General features: G+C 47.4%; 1 protein-coding gene across 7 annotated transcripts; it reads right to left on the bottom strand.

Annotated features, from left to right (window-relative positions):
* CNR1 (cannabinoid receptor 1) lies at positions 1 to 18337 on the bottom strand. Of its 7 annotated transcripts, none has more exons than XM_046938994.1 (3): positions 18234 to 18337; positions 17186 to 17270; positions 1 to 5430 (listed from the first exon to the last, which is right to left on the bottom strand). In XM_046938994.1, exons 2-3 carry the CDS (start codon positions 17188 to 17190, stop codon positions 3948 to 3950), a joined length of 1488 nt encoding a protein of 495 aa, XP_046794950.1. In that variant the 5' UTR covers positions 17191 to 17270; positions 18234 to 18337; the 3' UTR covers positions 1 to 3947. The 7 variants fall into 7 exon arrangements, with proteins under 7 accessions (XP_046794950.1, XP_046794949.1, XP_015140124.1 ...); XM_046938993.1 differs by lacking the exon at positions 18234 to 18337 and adding an exon at positions 17809 to 17920; XM_015284638.4 differs by lacking the exons at positions 17186 to 17270; positions 18234 to 18337 and adding exons at positions 14695 to 14887; positions 15835 to 17165.
* Between the last annotated feature and the right edge of the window lie 842 nt (positions 18338 to 19179).

The following is a 19179-nucleotide window of genomic DNA, read 5'->3' as shown; positions in this document are numbered from 1 at the left end:
TCTGACGAAGGCAAAAGAGATTTATTGCATTTTTTGCTAATACAGAGGAAAGGGGAAATTGCCTACATAATGGAGCAGGAGATTCAGTTTTAACTATGTCATTTCTCTCGTCTCCATAGTACTGAATACACAAATACATAATCTACCTCCTCCTTCAAAGATATCAGCGTACAATTAAACCCCACAGAGCTTGACAACCTGTCGTCAAGTTGTTTAAGCAGTTGTTTCAGAATCTGACAGACAAATTTATAAACAAAACGTAGAGCACCAGATTGTGGGATGAGGCAGCATCATCACGTGGCTTCCTCATTACCTCAAAATTTGGAAAACAAAAAAAAAGTAGAGGAATGCTTCTTTTTTTCCTTGAATAAATAACAGTTTAATTACATTATAGAAATAAAATATGATATGGTAGTAGTACACTGGAAATCTTACAGAAATACTATTCTGCTACTGGTAGGTAAATGGTCAAAGCTACTTTTCATGACAATCTGAACAGTACTTGTGTACAAACTATTATACAGGTTGCTAATGAAAAATATTGCAGCAGTTGCAAGGATGTTACCAGCTCAAACAAACATCTAATGATACAATATTCTTCTAAGAGGAAGTAATAATGTAAGATTTACAGACAATAAAGAGTTATGTTCTCCACTTTCAAACACTGGAAATAAAAAGCTCGGGTAGCCCCATCTCTTTACCTTATATTATCACAGGGAAGTATTTTCCTTTCACTATGAGACAGCATCTCAAGAGACCTTGTAAACAGTTTATTCAAAGGTAGTATTTGAGATGTCACAGCAACTTCAACAATTGCCCTACTCTACAATTACAGACTTTTAGGCCACTGCTTGTACAGATGACGTTTGTTTTTCCCACTTATTTACATACATTCAGCCCAGTAACAGCAGGCAAAATGCGCTGTCTATCTCGCAACAGACACACTACAATTTTCATCCAGAGACCAGTGCAAGAAAACGCGGATATCGATTGCACAGCGTCGCGGAGATTATATTATACAAATATACAATCAAGACTGTTGAGAATCTAACTCTGCACGCATGTAACACAAATGATCTTCTTACAGCTATACGACATTTGGAGTTTTCAGGTACACATAATGGTGACTATCGCTGGTTGGGTGGTGACAGTGTGGGTGGCCGTGGAGCACAGGTTGGCTGTGCTATCGCTAGGTGAAGGTAGTCAGCTGCAAATGGGGAACTGCTAGAGCTGAAGGTGAAGTACAGCTTATCTCGGAACGGCAGCAGGTTTTGCTAATGAATTGGCCGTCCCACTCCATGTGCAACTTGTAGGCAAATGGTTGCCACCTCTTGAATAAATGGTTCTAAGTGAACCGACACAGCTCCCAGAGCTTTAGAAAAACTCATTATGCAAATGAAGATCCTGATGATAGACGGTAACGTTTCACAGGATGCTATTTCTTATTCTATCAGTAAGCACCAAGTTAAGTGCCAAGACAGCCCCATTGTCCCATGATTTATCACATAAAATTTAGAACTCAAATACACAACGAAAGTCCACAAAGTTTGCATTTAATTCACAAGAAGACAGTTTCAAAAATGGCTCTTAAAATACCTTTACATTTAAGTGGGATTCCCCCCTCCTCTCCAAGAGGATTGCTCTAGGAAGGACTACATCTAGATACGAGAGAGACCTGCGCTGGCCCACTCAGGGGCGGGATGTCGTGTCCCACCACTCAGGTTAGCTGCAGGGAGGGAGGTGGAAGAGAATACCCCCATAACTTTTGCTGCCCAGTACCTCTCCTGAGGAGAACTCTGCCAGGTGCCATCACACACAGCATCTGAGCGCCCTGAACTCACAACCACCTCTGCCACCGAAGAGCTGCCAGCTAAGCTCAGCTTGGCCTTTTGTGCTACCAGCTGCTCTGGCCTGCACTACAACTTCCAAACACCATGGAGACATCCTGGTGGCCAGCAACCTCAAAGCTACCACCCTGCCCTCCTTCCCTATGTAAGCCCTCTGCAGGACAGCAGCTCTGCTGGCCCAGTGTCACTGAGGGAGTCAGTCCACCTGTGGCGTACACCAGGCAGCTAGCGGGCTAGGCCACACTCACAGCCATTTTGGCAGAAAGCAGCCAGGAGGGGCATAAGGAAACAGTCCAAAAAAGGAAGGCAGCAGAGAACAGGACACAGTACCTTCAGTGTTAGACAATATCCATGCCTTAAAGACTAGCAACATTCTCCTTGTGGAAATTCCAGGTGTCAAACACAATCCCACTACAGAGAAGAGTCTCCACTTTTATGAGTAACTTCACCTTCCTCGAAGCTGATGAAATCACACCTTGTCCTCTGTATCCTGGTTTCACAGCAAGACTCACCTCGTTTCACACAATCAGATCAGAATACGTATGGATTGAAACGCTCCTTTATTTCTGGCGTCCTCCATTTCCAGAACGCCCTCAGCAGCCACTCCAGTGGTCAGTGCTGGCTCACACCCATCTCTGCCTCGCTGCATTTCATTCTCAAGCACAGCTGGAAGGTTGTTTCCTCTAGCACATGGATACACCCCTCAGTGTTGGATCTGTATGTTCGTAATACGGTACCTTCGCCAGTAATCAGTTGGAAGAACTCAATTTTAGAAACAGAATTTGTGTGCAAAGCGTGCAACAAGAAATACAGCTTACATTTGGTCATAGTGTCCTATCTTAGTTATGCTACCGTGACTCACACTTATTATACTTACATACACACACGCACACACACGTACACACACATAGATATTTATTTATATACACGCTCACACAATAAGAAAATGCCTAAATCTGACAATACTTCCCCCCTCTCTGAGTGAAGGCTGAAGTCCGGCATCTCAGGCTCTGAATTGGCTTAAACCTGGGATACAGGAATGCGACACACTTCAAGTATACATCGACGGCACAGTGATTACATCGCACGCGGAACCAGACACATGCTGTCTTCAGCGGTCCAGCACCAACATGTGACACAAGGAGCCAAAATCCGGGACCTCTGCTTTCAGTGTTCATAGTCACACAACACCCAAGAGAAGGGAGATAAGTCTGTACAACAGTAAATGTCCTTCTGTATAAACGCAGCGGTATTTAAAAGTCTGAACCAGTGCATTCCTTTCTTATATTCCTCCTCTATTCCTTTGTTGCTGTTATTCTCATATGCATGTGAAAATAAAAGGTAGTAGGGAAGTAATTTTAGTAAAAGAACATGAAGCCTTTCCCCTAAGTCCACAGAAGACCACTAGAAGTGTAAAATTTCCAAAATAGCTCATAGGAACTCTTCAAATACAGTAAGTGTTTTCAATGGGGTTTACATATCACATTTCACATTATTTCCACATAAATCTACCTTATCACTTTGTTTAATCGGACAAATATCAATAACACATAATAAAACAGCATACAATTCACAGGACACAACACATTTTACAAAACTTCTAAAACTCAGCACTGCCGCTTTTGGAAAAAATCAAAAACTCCTATTACTTACAGACATGAAATACATTTCACATTGAGATGGACAGCATGATGACAAGGCTTTTTCTTATTGAATGGTACTGATTTAGGATGCATTCGTTTTCAATTAGGTTTCACAATTTTTCTTCGCACCCCTAAAAGGAACTTTTGCTAGCTTGGTGTTTTTCCTGTGCTCTTGCAGGAAACTTGCTATTATCCAGTAAACACTTTTTGAGGGGGAAAAAGAAACAACCAAACAACTTTTGAAAATTTAGCTTGGATCCCTAATTGTAAAACTCAAAGAACTGGCGGATGGTAATGCTCTTAACACAACCATTGCTTAGCTTACAATGACAAACCGAAAAGATATTACAGGGAGGTACAAACACGTTAAGCCACGGGTTTGGTATTCTCTGTTGTTGAATTAATTTTTTTTTTTTTTAACCAACTCCTTTTCTCACAACGCTGAGAAGTCTCTGACTTACAATGCTTCAGCAGTCGTGTCTGTGGAGACAGACATGGTCACTTTGGCAATCTTAACTGTGCTCTTAATGCAGCTCTCAGCAGCCCTGTGCACGTTTCCCGCGTTGTTGGCGTGTTTGTGCTGGCAGTCAGACTCCATGCTGTTATCCAGAGGCTGTGCAGTCCCTTCGCAGGTGGGGAACATGCTCCGGAAGGCATGTCGCAAGTCCTTGCTCCTCAGAGCGTAGATGATGGGATTCACTGTCGAATTCAGCAGACAGAGCATGCTACAGAAGGCAAAGACAGTCTTGATGAGCTTGTTCATTTTCCCAAAGACATCGTACACCATTATGGCGAGGAGAGGGCCCCAGCATATGATTAAAACGACTAGAATAAGGACCAAGGTTTTGGCTAACCTGATGTCCATACGAGTTTGATCAGGTCTAGTGATCTGTACTTTACCATCCTCCGTACTCTGAATGATTATGCTTTTCTGCGTGCCGCGCTGAAGCATGCGAACAGCGTGGCTGTGCGCCTTCCACAGTATGTACATATAGGCATAGACAATGAACAGCAAGAGGACGCTGGTGACCCCAATCCAGAACATCAGGTACGTCTCATCGATGAGAGGGAATATGTCTGAACACACAGAGTTGAGCTTTTTGCAGTTCCAGCCGAGCAGCGGAAGAACAGCTATTACAATGGCGATGGTCCACATCACACAAAACGCAACGACAGCCTTTGGTCGGGTTACAATCCTTTTGTAAGCTAGTGGCCTGTGTATAGATATGTACCGGTCTATTGCCGTGAGAAAAAGGCTACCTACGGAGGCAGTGAAGGAGGCTGTAACTCCACCCAGCTTGAACAAGAAGACGTTGGGGCTGTCCTTCCGGTGGAAAACATGGAAATCAACAAAACTGTAGACAAAAATCACGCTGCCCAGGAGGTCGGCCACAGCCAGGCTGCCTATGAAATGATAAGAGGGTCTACATCGCAGGCTTCGGGAGTGGAGGATAACACACAGGACCAGGAGGTTCTCTAGGACCGTGAAGGTGCCCAGGGTGAGCGACAGCACAGCGATGGCCAGCTGCTGGCTGGGGTTTAGGATCATAAAGCACTCCATATCCATGAAGTTCTCCCCACACTGTATGTTCTCCTCATTTTCCTTAAACGTGGACAAGGATTTGTTGTAAAACTCTGTGATATTGATCTGGTCTGAGGGAATAATGCTTAGCAGGGGATCATCTCCTGCAGTCATTTTTTCTTGGAAAGGATCACCCCTAAAGGAGGAGAGAGGGAACTTCTGGGGGTAGTATCCCAGCTTGGATGCCATGTCGCCTTTCATGTCTTCGTACTGGATATCGTTGGAGCCCACGTAAAGGAGATCTGTCGTAATTGTTCGGAAAGTTGTATCTGCAAGGCCATCTAGGATTGACTTCATAACCTCAGTCTTGTTGGTTTCAAAGAGACTTGGAGGATGGAACAAGACATCTGAGGAAATCCTAGAAGGGGAAAAGATCAAACTTTGTTAAGATAAACAGGGAGACAAACTCCACAAACAACTGAGCTAAACTGTGTCAAACAAAATTGACCTTCCTCTTGTATTCAGTTCAGGTCTAGCCTTTGCCACTTGCGGGAGTCAGAATGACTTGAGCACTCAGAAAGAAATCACCCGGATTTCACTAAAACTATATTACCCTAGAAGTGGTGCAAAAAACTGGAAGTGCGGAGAACTGAGTATTCTACAGAAAGGTAATTTTCATTTCTCATCAAAACGTTTTGAGCTGCTCCACCAGAAAGATATTTTTCTCCAGATCTGAACTTAGCTTCTGATTGCTAAGTACCTTGCAGACCAATATTCCTTGGGCCTGCTTCATTTAGATAATACCAAGTGCCACTGCAGGAACAGCATTAAACTGAATCATCACCTTTATTGCTTTCCTTTCAAAAGGCACCAAGGGTTTTGAAAACCTGACAATGCAGAGAACAGAGAAGGAGCCACGCACTCTAAATTTCACGGTTCACCCAGTATGCTGGCATATGCACACAATTCTGTTATAGTAATTTGAGGTCTACTAAGATCCCGAGATTATTATTGAAAATTGATCAGCATCTATAGCACATTTATCCATAAATGCAAAACCTGAATAAAGTTTCAGTACTCAACTCCTACCTTCTGCTAAGCAAACCTAGGTAACTAGGATGCTCGGACTACAGGGGGAAGTGGGTCTTTACCTAGCTCTCTCTGCAGTTTCAGGAAAAATGAGCAGCACTGCTAAATCAGCAGGTGTAACAGTGACTCATTCTGTCTGGATCGGAAGGCTCCATCAGGAAAGTTCACACCCACTTAGAAAAACATGGTGCAAAGTTTGGCAACAGTGGCCAATACTCCAAGTGAGAGGGACCTGGAACCACTGTTCCCATGAGAAACGTGGCAACTTAACTCTTCCAGTTGTGGACACCCTCAAAGACACTCAGTCCCCTCAGAAATGGGAAACAACAGAAGGTGCCCAGGGAACCATCGGTCTCTGAGTTCTGTTACGCCAAGCCTCTGCTTGACACTGATGATTTGTGCAGGATGTAGTTCCTGGTCACAGTACCCTTGGGAGAGCACGCTTACCAGCATCTGAGCGTCAACCGTACATCAACATGTAAGACAAGTCTCACAGCTCTTTTTATGCTGTGCTCCTTTATGTAACTTTGTCCACACAACACTCCCTGAATATACACTGAACAGCTGCTTTAGGTCCCCTTCCCCTGCCAGAGTGGCAGTCAGTGAATGCAAAGAGCTAGAATCATTGTTTCAGCTATTCTGCATCTGCTATGGGACACCCAGATCATTACATCAGCAGCAATAACAAAAGCAAACTTCTTCATGCCTTGAGAATGGAGAAAATTGTCTGAGACGCTTAAGAAATTTCCGATGCCAAACACAGGCTTGCACTGAGCCTAACCTTTTCATTTAACACAACTGTCCAGAAAGGCCACCAGATATTAGTGACCAAAATTGAGAGTACTTACTGATCACAACTCTGAAAGAGTAAACATGCTGTGTTCCTACCCAAGTTCTTCCATAAAAACTGAAAGAAAGAGGCGCAGAGGGTTGGAACAAGCTCATCTTTAAGGTCCTTTCCAACCTACACCATTCTATGATTCTACAATTCTATAATAACACTTAAAAAGAGGAGAAACCATGACGATTTCCAGAAGAAGCCAAGATTATTTGGTGGCTGAGATATTTATAGTGTTGTGTTGACTTGGTATCGAACAACTGAGACTTCTTCTGTAGTTGATTAGCAGAATGTTTCCCATTCTATTCAGTAGGCCTAGACACGTAGCATTACAGGAAGCATACGAACCCCCACTTTCAGAAGACACTGCAGTGTCGGTGCAGCTTGCAAGAAGGGCTACAAACAAGCCAAGATGCACAGGACAGTCCCATACACAACACAGATACGCACTGTCAGCTTTCGCAGACATTACTGCTCCGCAAATAAAAAAATAATTACTAGGTAAGTTTGAAATATATTAAGGAATTAAATTCTGAAGGTTTGATTAGCACGGGAGGGAAACGCTGCTGAGGTGCACATTAACAATGAACTGCAATAATCTAACACATAAGGTACATTTCTTCCAGAAGGCGCCTTCCAGCTGTTCCTGGTAGTTTTTGAAGATTGTATGTGTTGCAAAAATGACCCTGCTGACAAACGTGTGTTGGGTGAAATTTGGCAACTTCGGACTTGGCTTTATAACATCACTTTAAAACTGGGAGTGAAGAAAATGGTATTCATTTGAAAGCTACCAAGAATAAAAACAAAACGCAAGTCGTTCTGTAAGCACATAAAGATGGCTGTGGTACTCACTCACTCTGGCTTATTTCTGTCAGAAGAAAGACAACCATTCTAATGAATACAGCCACAGCCCCATGTCGAGAAGATTATGTTTGAGTCAAGCTTTGCAAATTGTATGCAACCAAACACTTCTGCCAGACAGACAAACTGTTAGTTCCCGCTGAAGGCACGTTAAGTATATGTCCTCATCATAAGGTGCCAGCCGTGCTACAACCCCTACCTCTGTTTGAAATACAAATGAAAGAACAAGGATTCCTCTGTGCTCTTTTAGAGGTGTCAGTGAGCTATGTGACAATATCACTATGCATGCATATGCTATGCTAACAACATGGTTAATGGGATCAGGAGAGGCAAGTCTTACTCTGAATTTCAATGATTTTTTTTTTCTCTGTATTTTTGTATTCAGATTATTACAGTAATTTCTACCTTATTGTCTCTGCAAAGAGTTTTCTTTGAGAGTACTTCAGAGTTCATTAGTGGTACAGTTTAGGCTTTGGGGGATGCAGCTGACATTAATTTTGTTGTTGTTTGCTGCTGGGAATATCATAATTGGAAATTTCTAGCAGTATGTGTGCATGCACCTATTCAAGCAGCAGTTGATTTTTATTAAAGTTGCAGTGAAACAGCCATTCACGTGATCTGGAATTGTACTTCACTGGAATTTAGTACTTTTTAATTTAGATGTTAGCTTGTTCCAGTATAAAGTATAATACTGAAAGGCACTGAAGCAATGTTTTCCTTGGCTGCCTGCTGAAAACAAGACTGGACTTCACCATGAGGGCTACCAGAAGTGTCCAGTTTGGGGTCTGAGGTGATGCACGGATTGGCACAGACCAAAATGTAGGTCCCTTCGTTCGGTGAGGTATGACGGCTGGCACCACACGATGCTCAGTGCTGAGCTCCACTGTCTGCAGGCACAGACGAGCACCTGGTGGGTACAGCCCCTGAGCAGGGGGCACCCCATTGGAACGGTCAGAAGCCATGTGGCCAGTTCTTCCCGGTTGGCTTCCCTTCAACATAAACCAATGATTGACCCACAAACACTGCTCCTGGGAGCCCCGTGGCATTTCACGTCCTCCCTGGCAGGTGAGGGTCCCTCGTGTCAATCCTTCCCTTTGGAGAGAGGCTGCGGGAGAGGGCTCTATTCTGCAGCCAAGGCCAGAGCCTGGTGAGGGAAAGCCCTCCTGCCCAGCCAGGAGCCACTCTTCCTGCTGAGGATTTGAGTCCCTGAAGCTCTCAGCTTGCTCCCTTCCCTCGATGACCTCTGCAACTTTGCTTATTTTAAAATGGCTTTAAAAAGAACAGAAATGGTGATTAAAGATGAGTAAGAGCCCTTGCCGATGCCGGCACTCAAAACTGTCAGTGTATTTATGTGAGTGCATGCAGCAACTCGCAGTAAGTAATGAATTCTGATGATGGATCATGACTAAAAAAAAAATAAAAAAAAAATAAAAACCTCAAGTGCCTTTTATCCTGAAGAATAAAACCAGAAAGCCAATAGCTGCACACCATTTTAGATGGTGCTACTTCTCTCCTAAACCCGGGGCTGCTGGCTGGCACTGCCAGACTGGCTGTGCAAAGCAGCTGCCACTAGATGGAGCGGCTTTTATGAACACATCAGCGAGCTGTCTTCAGACCTGGATTTAACTTCACCTGCCCTGTTCTTCCAGACTGCTATGCCAGGGTCCAAGCATACGTCAGCTGAGAGCTGAAGACACTCCCAACTTCGTAAGTCTCCATCCCTCAGATCTCAAGTATAGCTGAAGGCAGGGGCAAATCTTACCACTGCCCTCTGCTGCATGGTTCTGCGCTGCCTAGCAGTATGCCTGGGTGCTAGCAGAATACCAAAACCCTTCAGATAAAATCTAAATCAGGTGATACATAAAAGGCTGGGAACTCATCTTGGACAACAGGGAGAATTCCAACTCCTCTTGATTTCTGGTTGGCCACAGGACCAGTTCACACAGGGTACAAGAAGGTGACTTGCTTAAAATGCTGCAATCTATCTTCTCCTGCTGCTCTGGGGGAGAAGGAACACTGGGAAGTTTTAGTAGCTATCTAAAGAAGGGCAGAATTTATTATAATTTTCAGAAGAGGATGATTGATAGAGCAATTTTAATAGCCTGAATAGAAACAGCGAACATTTGACGTTCTTCCTCAGAAAGTAATTACGAGCAATACAGTGATGATACCGATAACTGAAATAGTGCTGATATGAAAGGGAATCAAAACAAGAAAGGGAAATCCACAATCAAACCCTTCGAGTTTCTATTTTAAAATATTTTGATCTCCGTACTTACACATTTCTTCTACGATACCAACAGCTAATTAAGAACGGGCTAAAGGACAAGTAGGTATAATTGAAACAGTTTTGAATGCACAAAGATACACAAATGCATTCTCCTTGCTCCACGTGGTAAGGCTTGCAAGTCCTTCAAAGGAGGGCTGCTTCTCCTGACAAGTCTGCACAGTGCCCAGCAGGCTGGGACTCCAACCGCACCAGGTCCAGAAATACTGCCTCGGGAGAAAGAGCAGTAATTTACAGCCATGTGCAGTCAGCTGAAAACATGTGCGAGAACTGAGATCTACTACAGTAACTGTTGGCCTCCAGGAATTAAAACTGTCCTATAAAATGAAAATTTATATGGCTAATAATTACCTTATCCCATACGGTGATGAACAATACTGCTTCAACACACAGGACGAGGTTTCTATGCCTTCGTGAAAGGAACAGAGCCTGAGAAATGTCACTCTGAGACTCGGCAACACCAAGCAAGAAAAAAATGTTGAGGAGAAGATGAGAGCCATGTTACCCCTTTCCTATTCATTGTTTTACTACTTCATCTCCAACACTGCGCAGTTTCTAGGCTATAAATGGCAAATATGCTGTCACTCCTAATTCAGGAACACTTGCAACCGCTTCAGTGGGAATTTTCTCTGAGTGAGGAGTGGGGACAGAGCACTGAAGCCAGGACAGGAGCAAACAAGGGGTGCTATCACCTCAAAGCAGTGCGCTGCCAGCTATGGGATAATAGCTGCACGCAAGTGCTGAGCCAAATTTGGTACTTACGCTGACAGATATCCCTTGTAAGTAAGTTGAATATTAATTAGCCAGAAACCACAGCTACCTGGTTATTTATGCTCATTAACACACTATTTGCACTCTAGCGGGATGGGGGCTGGACTGTTCTAATCTGGGGGTGAGCTGTCCTTAAACAACACCCCCCAGGCATCCTGCAGCCAACAGTCTGAATGACAAAAGCCAAACAACTGGGGAGGAAAAACAAAACAAAACCCCAAACAAACAAACAAACAAACAAAAAACCCACATTATCTAGTGATGGATAATGCTTTTAAAAGAAAATACCACTTCCTCCCTCCCTAGTTGTGTTGGTGAGGTGTGTGAGCCCACCCTAGCTAGGCCTTGTGGGCACAGAGGAAAGAGGCCCTGTCTCACTTCTCACCCAGCCAGGGCACACACAGCCACCTCAGTGCAGAGGGGCTGAAGCCCTTCTGAGGCAGCGATGAAGTTCTGCCTCCTTTGGTACAGAAAGAGCTAAACTTTGCCCCGGGGCAATCCAGGCAAGCATGATGGCATCTGCTCTGCCAGCCCCCTCTGAACTGTTAAGAGTCGTTCCACTTTGTACCAAGAGTTAAACAACCAGAAATACAGGCACTGACTGATATTCCAGCACGCCTGTCAACTGGGAGCCCCTTGTCTTATTAAGCAAACCAAGGATCACAACTGGTGTCTCCCATATTCAGAGAAGTACTCGAATCACACAGCTGTAGGGGAAAGAGCGGGGACAACTGCCCCACCTGGCCAAGAAAACCTCCCAGAGCTCTGATTTTGCTCAGAACCTCCCAGCTTGAGAAACACAATTGTTCTGGACAAGGCACAGTACTGAGAGGGGACCACCAGTCTGCATTAATGGTGGCACAGCCACCCAGCCTGCCTGTCCTCTGGGGTCAAGGACGGGACGCAGAGGTCGTTGTCCTAAGATAACAGAGACATGGTGTGAAACAGGATTTCAGGACCTTTCATAGTTCATGTATCTTACAAATATTTAAAGATAGGGTTTGGGGCAACAAATAGGCTTGCTGAAGTATGAATCCTATGAAATGGAAACAGCGGAGCTCAAGTTGTAGGACCAGCTTCCCAATAAAAGAGAAATAGCAGGTAGTTAAGAACAGTTTGATGCAGTGCTACAGAATAGACGTTTTAAAGAGAACAGGTGCGAACTCATCAAGTTGGTCAGTTCTGAACTCTCAAACTTTTTTTTTTTTTTTCTAACAGGAGGATTTATCCCGGATTTCAATATTCCAACAAAAAATGACTTAACTCCCTGCATCTTTTCTCACCAATCTCTAATGCCAAAAGGTGCAGACACTTAGTACTGCTGGGCAGAATTGACATAAATGCTACATGGGGACAGAGAAGCCCAGCAAGGTGCAAAAGAGATGGGGACTGAGCATTCAATTTCCTGGAAATGCTGAGAAGGGACATCAGCTCAGCACACGAGATGTAGCTGAAGAGAGAGCAGCAGCTGCAAAGAGCAGAGCAGGGCATCAAGGACCCAGACTGCATTGGATGCTAAATGCTAAAGGTCCCCAGAAGGACCTGGTGTCTGGAGCATGAAAGCAGGGGAGAAACACACTTATTAGCAGAAAGAAAGAGCTAACCGCTCCAAGAAAACAGCTTCCACGTAACAGCTGGAGCAGAAGAAATAAGGCCAAGAATTTGTAGCGATAGAAAATATTAGTGAGCTTTATTAAAAGAGTATGGATTAGAACTAGAAAGGCAGAAAAAAAACATCAGGCTCCAGGGAGAAATCTTAATAAACCACACAGAGTGCATGACTGCTCTCCTCTTTCCCCCCTGTGAGAAACTGGCAGAAACAAGTTTTAATCAAAGTCTTTGCTAGATAGCAAAGATGCTGAAAGCTGAGGTAGCAGGGGTTAAGTGCTGGTGTGATCGGGGCTGCAATGAAAGGGGAAAGGATGTCTCCAAGTGAGATGGGAGCAAACCAGGGAAAGGGAAGGGAAGAAGACAAGGAGCCCCTGGGATGCATACAAACGGGGTAAAGTGACTAACTGACTTTGTGATCAACTCAGGGAAAGCAGTTTGGGTGAAGAAGAAAACTCAGGAGAGAAAACCGCCCTGATCTGAGCGCAGAGAACTTAAGAGATGCCTTCACAAGCTGAAGGATAGAGCCAGTGGGATTTCCAGATCTCATCCTAAGGAAAGAACAGACCCACTGCTCCTCAGGCAACAGCCTGCTCTGTTGAAAGCCCATATCTGATTTGTATTCAAAGGGCAAGAGAAGATGCAAAGGGCTCTGAGAAGCCATCTTGTGCCAGGTCACTGAGATGGTACGGACAGACACATGGCACTGAGCTGGGGACGGCTGGCAGAGACCAGCTGAGCCCATCTGGGCAGGGACACGAAAAAACAGCAGGCTCCTTATGAAAATGAAGCACAAGATCCACACCTCAGAGGTGAAAAGGCAGGCAGGATGCTAAAACCAAACGACCAGTTCACAAGTGATGGCACAAACGTAGTGCTGAGGTCAGCGGCACATTGCGAAGCAGTGCTCCCTCTACTCCTATCCTCCCCCAGAAACTGCCATCAGGCCGCCAAGCATGGGCAGCACTCAGATGCATGCTGGGACAGAAAAGCCTTTGGTACGCACAATGTCCCACACCACTGGCGCAAGTAGTGGGCAGAACTACACACTCCGATGAAAAATATAACATGTTCTTTCATTCCTGGAGCTGTCTGGCCTTTCATAAAATTTAAATAAGCTCAGATAAGTCTCTTCATAGCTACAATCCGAGTATAATGATATTCAAATATACTGTCTTGACACACACAAACAACTTGTGAAATTATTTGCCAGCATATTAAGCCACTATACCAGATTGCTTGGCAATGGTGTATCTCTTTGAAACATGCAGATGCTTTTCTTTTAAAAATAAAAGAGAGAGGGAGAGAAAAAGTGAGAAAGAATTACAGTAGGACCTGATATCAAAGGAACCCGAACAACAACATGCAGAGACCCTACCCAATATTTTACTGTACCTGGAGAAATGGTTAAAAGGATATCAAGGGACATTATGAATTTCTATCTGTGTGTGTGTATACATGCATATACGCCTAAGCTTATGGACAGATGCACACAAACAGGCACATGCCTAGAAGAACAACTATGCGAAGTCTCGCAGACACTGCAGTAGTGCTTTGTCACGCAGAAGCTCTGCCTCGTGGTGCCGGAGGACAACAGACAAGCTAGAGGTGTGGGTACAGAATTACAGGCATGATAACTGCTGAATGTCATTCTGAAGTCTCCCATACGCAGCCTTCCTGGGGAAAAACGATCATCTAAAATTAGCACATCTATCACTGAGATCCTGTAAAAATTACTTCGCAAGTGCATATACGTACGGGTTATCTATATGCACACTCCAAATCTACTGAACATCATTTTCCAGGCATGGGCACACACTGGAATCCAGCACTGGAATCCCCTGGTAAACAGGGGCAGGAATGGGCAAAAATAATGAATTCTCAGAGCAGCGAGCACATTTCACACGTCTGCCAGGAAGGAAACGTAGGAGCCCCAAACCCCCCGAAGTACAAACTTTGAAAGCTTTCCTAAAATGCAAGATATGGAAATTATTCCAGCGAGGGCTGAAATGGAATTTGCAGTACTCCCTAACGAACTGCTGCTGCTCAGTACTTTGTAGTGAGTAAGCACGCCTTCCCGAGAAGAATATACAACTGCCATAAAAAAAAAAGGTTAACGCAGGATGAAGTAAAATGGGATGCCATCCAGCCTTGATCTACACAAACAAGACAACATCTGAAGCGCACAAAGCAGCCCGTTCTACCAGCTGAAGGATAACGAGTGACACCTTATTAGCTGACACAGGAGCGGAATATCTGTTTTATCTCTAATCTGGACGTGGGCAGCTCCATCACAAAAGGATGCACGCGCTGAAGAGAGGCATAAACATCATGCCCCTGTACGAGGCACACGTGTCGCGACAAAGCGTGGTCCAACCTTGCGCTGCAAACCAGACCATTTTTCATGGGTAACAATGGCACCTTCAGGAAAAAAGGAAAAAAAAAAACAACCAAGTAATGAGCAATTGATTTATAAGTCATGACGACCATTTCAAAAGGACAGGTCACTGCTGGTTTTGGTGAGCATTAACAAAGCCACACGCTTTCCACGAGCCCCAGTTCTGGGCGCGTGCTGATCCCACCAACAGCAATGAGATGAGTGTTCTGCAGCAGCGCGGTGTCAGGAGAGGAATGGAGACATAAAGAGCAACACTGAGAAGACAGGTTGTCACATTCTTAACTTTGCATTAATAACAAATGCTGTTGCTGTCTATTCTGGCACATTTGCAAGCTTGCTTTTAAGTACGAGGGGCTGGCATGCATTTCCACTATAGACAGGAAAACAAGAGCAGCCTTGTTATGATTAAAAGGGTCTATTTCCCTCTGCCTTCTGTCTTCTCTGTCCATCTGCACAGCTGCTTTGAACTTGGCCAAATCCCAGTGCTAGGGTCGCCTGCAGTACGTATTTTACATCAGCAGCAGATTGTGAGAATTTGCTGCTACCGAGGAGAAAAACCTCCAAATCCTCACGTAAGTGGTTGATGAGTAGTTTTGGAGAACGTTCATCACTGCAGACAGCCCAACCTTTTTGGGAAATTGCAGCAAAACTATCTAAAACCTCTAAAACCATTTACTGTTGCACGAGGAGAACGAGATAAAGCCAACGTAGACACGTGCAAAGAGGAACCACTGTTGACAAAATGAATTTGCGGATGCCGGTAGCTGGCGGCACAGCTGGAGAGAGGTCACCAAGTTTGCACATGAGAAGGTAATTCCTCTTCCAAAACACACAAGGAGGGAATGAGTGGAAGCGCTGCGTGAAACAGACCTGTGGAACCGAGACTGGTGATCTGTTTGAAGAATCTGGGGGCGATGCTAAGCACATGCAGAGCTTCAGGCTCTCCCCTGCCTTCAGCCTCCTCACCTACCTCCATCCATCAGAAAGGAGAAGCAGCCGAGCTCTCCCCCTCTAGCACATAACACTTTCAGCACCGGATTCTCAGAGGAACCGCGGTGTGCCAGCACGTGGGGATGGCCACATGGAGGGATGAAAGTCAGAAATGACCAGGAAAAAAAAAAAAAAAAGTTATTCCCTTTGTAAACTTCTGTTGCCCAATCAGAAACCCGCGAACACAGAAAGGCTTGCGTTGGCCATGAGATGCCATTCCTTCAGCAGAGCATGAAGACTCCTAATGGTGTCTTTCATGCAACGCAGCTAACACCATTCACCAAAGAACAACAGGCAGGATGAAAGGCACCCACGGGCTCATCCCCTCCCCACGATGCCAAAAACCCACTTTCCCTCCCACCTGGAGTTCTGCAGGTATCTCCATTTAATTACAGGAGTTTCCGTGCGGCTGACTGGTTGGTGGGATGAATTCAAAGCAAATAACCCATTTCTTTCCCTTGCCAACTTTTTCCCCACGGCAATAGATGCCTGCTGGCTCAACCCAACAATTACAGCTTTTATCGGTTCTGTTTTAAAATGCTTCTATTCAAATGGTTGTGCCTCTCATTCCGAAGAGCAGCGGATAATAAAGCAAAGATGCTCCTGGTTGCAAGCAGACTAATTTTAACCTCGAGCAAATCAGGAATTACACATTCATCTTCCAAACTGTTTAAGGACGTTATACTCATTTCTTTTACAGTTGATTTAATAAACTCTGCCTGCATAACAAACACCCCTACTACAATCACACGTTGGCTTTTTTTTTTTTCCTTTCCCAAGAAGAGAAAACCTGTGCTAGCAGTGGGTACGAGGTGTCATCCGGGAAGAATTAATTAGGTCTTCCCAAGTAATTTTTTCAGGGCTGTACATTTTGCTGTTCAATACTGCATCGCACAACACCCGATCCTTCCCGTGATCCCCATCCGTGCGAGCAGCAATGCCACCCCCAGCAGAGAATACCATATTCCTTCAAGGAAAGGTGAACAATAACAATGAAAACAAGAGGATACGCATAAGGAAAACAGAAGCACTGCCACACCTTCAGCAGGTTAAAAAAGAGGCGCTGCCTTGCGTTTTGTTTGTTTGTTTGTCATAAACTTGTAGCTACTCGAGAGGACTGTTTTGCTGCCTGTCTCTGCCTCACATTCCTCCCTTTTCCTTCTCAAAGAAGACGCCGAAACTGTCACTGTGATCATTTACCGGCACGCAGAAAATAACACGATAATTTTAGCAATAAGAAAAAACTCCGGACCTCATCATCCGACACCATTTTACTTAATCAAACTGCAATCACGGTAACGAGCTCTCTCCTGCCAGCGCTCGGTACGTACCTCATCCAGGGGTGCTCCCAACGGAGGGGTGCAGACGTCTTTGGAACAAAAAGATGCCCACGTAACAGAAACCCCTCCGGTCGCTCTGAACGGTTTCGGACCAAATGAAGGTTTCACATGACAAACCCCGCGTGAAGTTTACAGCGCTCGCTCCCTTCCTGCTGCTCACCTCCCCCCCCCCCCCCCCCCCACCTCCTCCCCACCTCCGAACGTCAGACAAAACCCAGGCAGAGCCCAGCGCCGGGGCGTTCCGCAGCCGCCGCCGGGTGCCACCGCTCAGCGGAGCAGCGTTGCCCACGGCATCGCGAGCCGCCGCTATCTATCCCGGCCGCGGCGGAGCGGTGCCGAACGAAGCGCCGGGCCGGGACGACGGAAGCGCCGGGGTCAGCGGAGCCCCAGCGGGAGCCCGGAGCCGCCGGGGCACGGCCGCCCGTCCGCCGGCACCTCGCGCCCGCCCGCCCCCGCCTCGGCTCTCCGCAGCCTCCCGATCCCCGGGGCCGTGCCCGGGGCAGAGCCCTCGGCCCCGCGGCCGCTCCGCCGTCGGGGCGGGCGGCGTCGCCCGGCGCTAACAAACTTCGCGGGGCGTCGGTCCCCCGGCCCCGTCCGCCCCGCGCCCTCCTTACCCTCCGCACGGCACCGGCCGCGTCCCCCGCCCGCTCCGGCCGCGCCGACCCCCGGCTGGGAGCGGGAGCGCCGCCCCGCCCGGGCACCCCGGCACTGGGGAGCGCCGAGGAGGCGGTGCCGGCGAGGGGAAGGAGGAGGTGGGAGATGTTTCCCCCCGGCTGCCTCCCCTTCCCTCCCCTCGGCGCCTCCTCTCCGATCGCCGCCGCGCTCGCTCGCTCGCTCGCCCGGCTCGAGCGGCTCCGCCGCCCCTCCGCCGCGGGCCGCCCCAGGCCGCCGCCCCCGGCCCTCCTCCGCCGCCTCCGCCCGCCGCCTCGGCGCGGGGAGGCAGCGCGAGCCGCTGGGCGCCCGCCGCGGCGTGCCCCCCGCCTTTCGCCCCGCTCCGGTCCCATTTATGAAGCCCGTCTCCCATCACGTGTTAATGTGCCTTTTGTCCTGGCCCTGGCAGCCGCGGAGGCGCTCCGCACGCACGGGCAGCGCCGGGGGAGCGAGGAGGCGGCCAAACTTCGCCCCGCCGCCCGGGGGTGGGGGAGTGGGCGGCGGGACGGGACCGGCACCTCGTCGCCCGGCCGTGCCCCGCGCCCCGCCCGCCCGCCCGCTCCCCCGCCACCGAGGAGCTCTCGGTTTTCGATAACGATTCGCCCCGTCGTGCCGCGCTCCGTCGCGACTCCCCGCCGGCAGCCCCAGCCGGGCCCGGGGGGGGGCGGCCCGCAGCCGACGTGCAAGGCAGCGCCTCCTCCGGCCCGCCAAGGCGGCCGGCGCCTCCCTGCCGTCAGGGCGCTCCGGGCAGGGAGAGCCGGGCGTCCCGCGGGGCGGCCGCACCTCCCGCCGCGGCATGGCGGCGTTGGGACGTACCCCACACCGGGCCCTGAGGGCGCGGGAGCGGCTGCACGCGAAGGTGGGGTGGGCTCGGTGTGGCCTGGGTCCATCATGGGTCTCGGAGGTGCTTTGGCCACAGCCACCTTTGAAAGGTGTCCCCTCCAGACGGAGCAGCACAGTCTCTCCTCATGTTGGTTGCCAGCACTGAGTTTTGCGGCCATTTATTTGACTTTTCCCTGTTATCCTCGAGGCCGACAGTCGTGTCTTCGGCATCCTTGTGCTGACACAACAGCCATCATGGCGGCAGCCAAAGGTACCACAGAATCCCTCAGGTGAGGGCTGGGATGGCTCCGAGGCATAAGGACAGCAGCAGGCACAACTGGAGGGCTGGGGATGATCCCAAAGCCGGTTCTTAACGAATATAATAGCCAGCTGGCTTTGCTCAGTGTGCTTCTCCCTCTGCAGTGTCATAAATATGGATTTGTCTTCACATGTATTAATACAGAAACGTAATAAATATTTATCATTTGACATAGTGTCTAAAGACATTAACT

The sequence above is a fragment of the Gallus gallus genome, chromosome 3, assembly GCF_016699485.2.
Source record: "Gallus gallus isolate bGalGal1 chromosome 3, bGalGal1.mat.broiler.GRCg7b, whole genome shotgun sequence".
NCBI classification, from domain to species: Eukaryota; Metazoa; Chordata; class Aves; order Galliformes; family Phasianidae; genus Gallus; species Gallus gallus.
Note: the sequence above shows the minus strand (reverse complement) of the source record. Positions and strands in the feature narration are given on the sequence as shown.

Bases quoted from the DNA above. Each gene is read 5' to 3' on its own strand.
- CNR1 (XM_040697281.2), bottom strand. From the start codon at position 10,587: ATGGCTCTCATCTTCTCCTCAACATTTTTTTCTTGCTTGGTGTTGCCG. The intron at 5,431-10,438 runs GTAATTATTAGC...TTCCCCTTCTAG, and splicing joins TCATCACCGTATGGGATAAG to GATTTCCTCAGATGTCTTGT.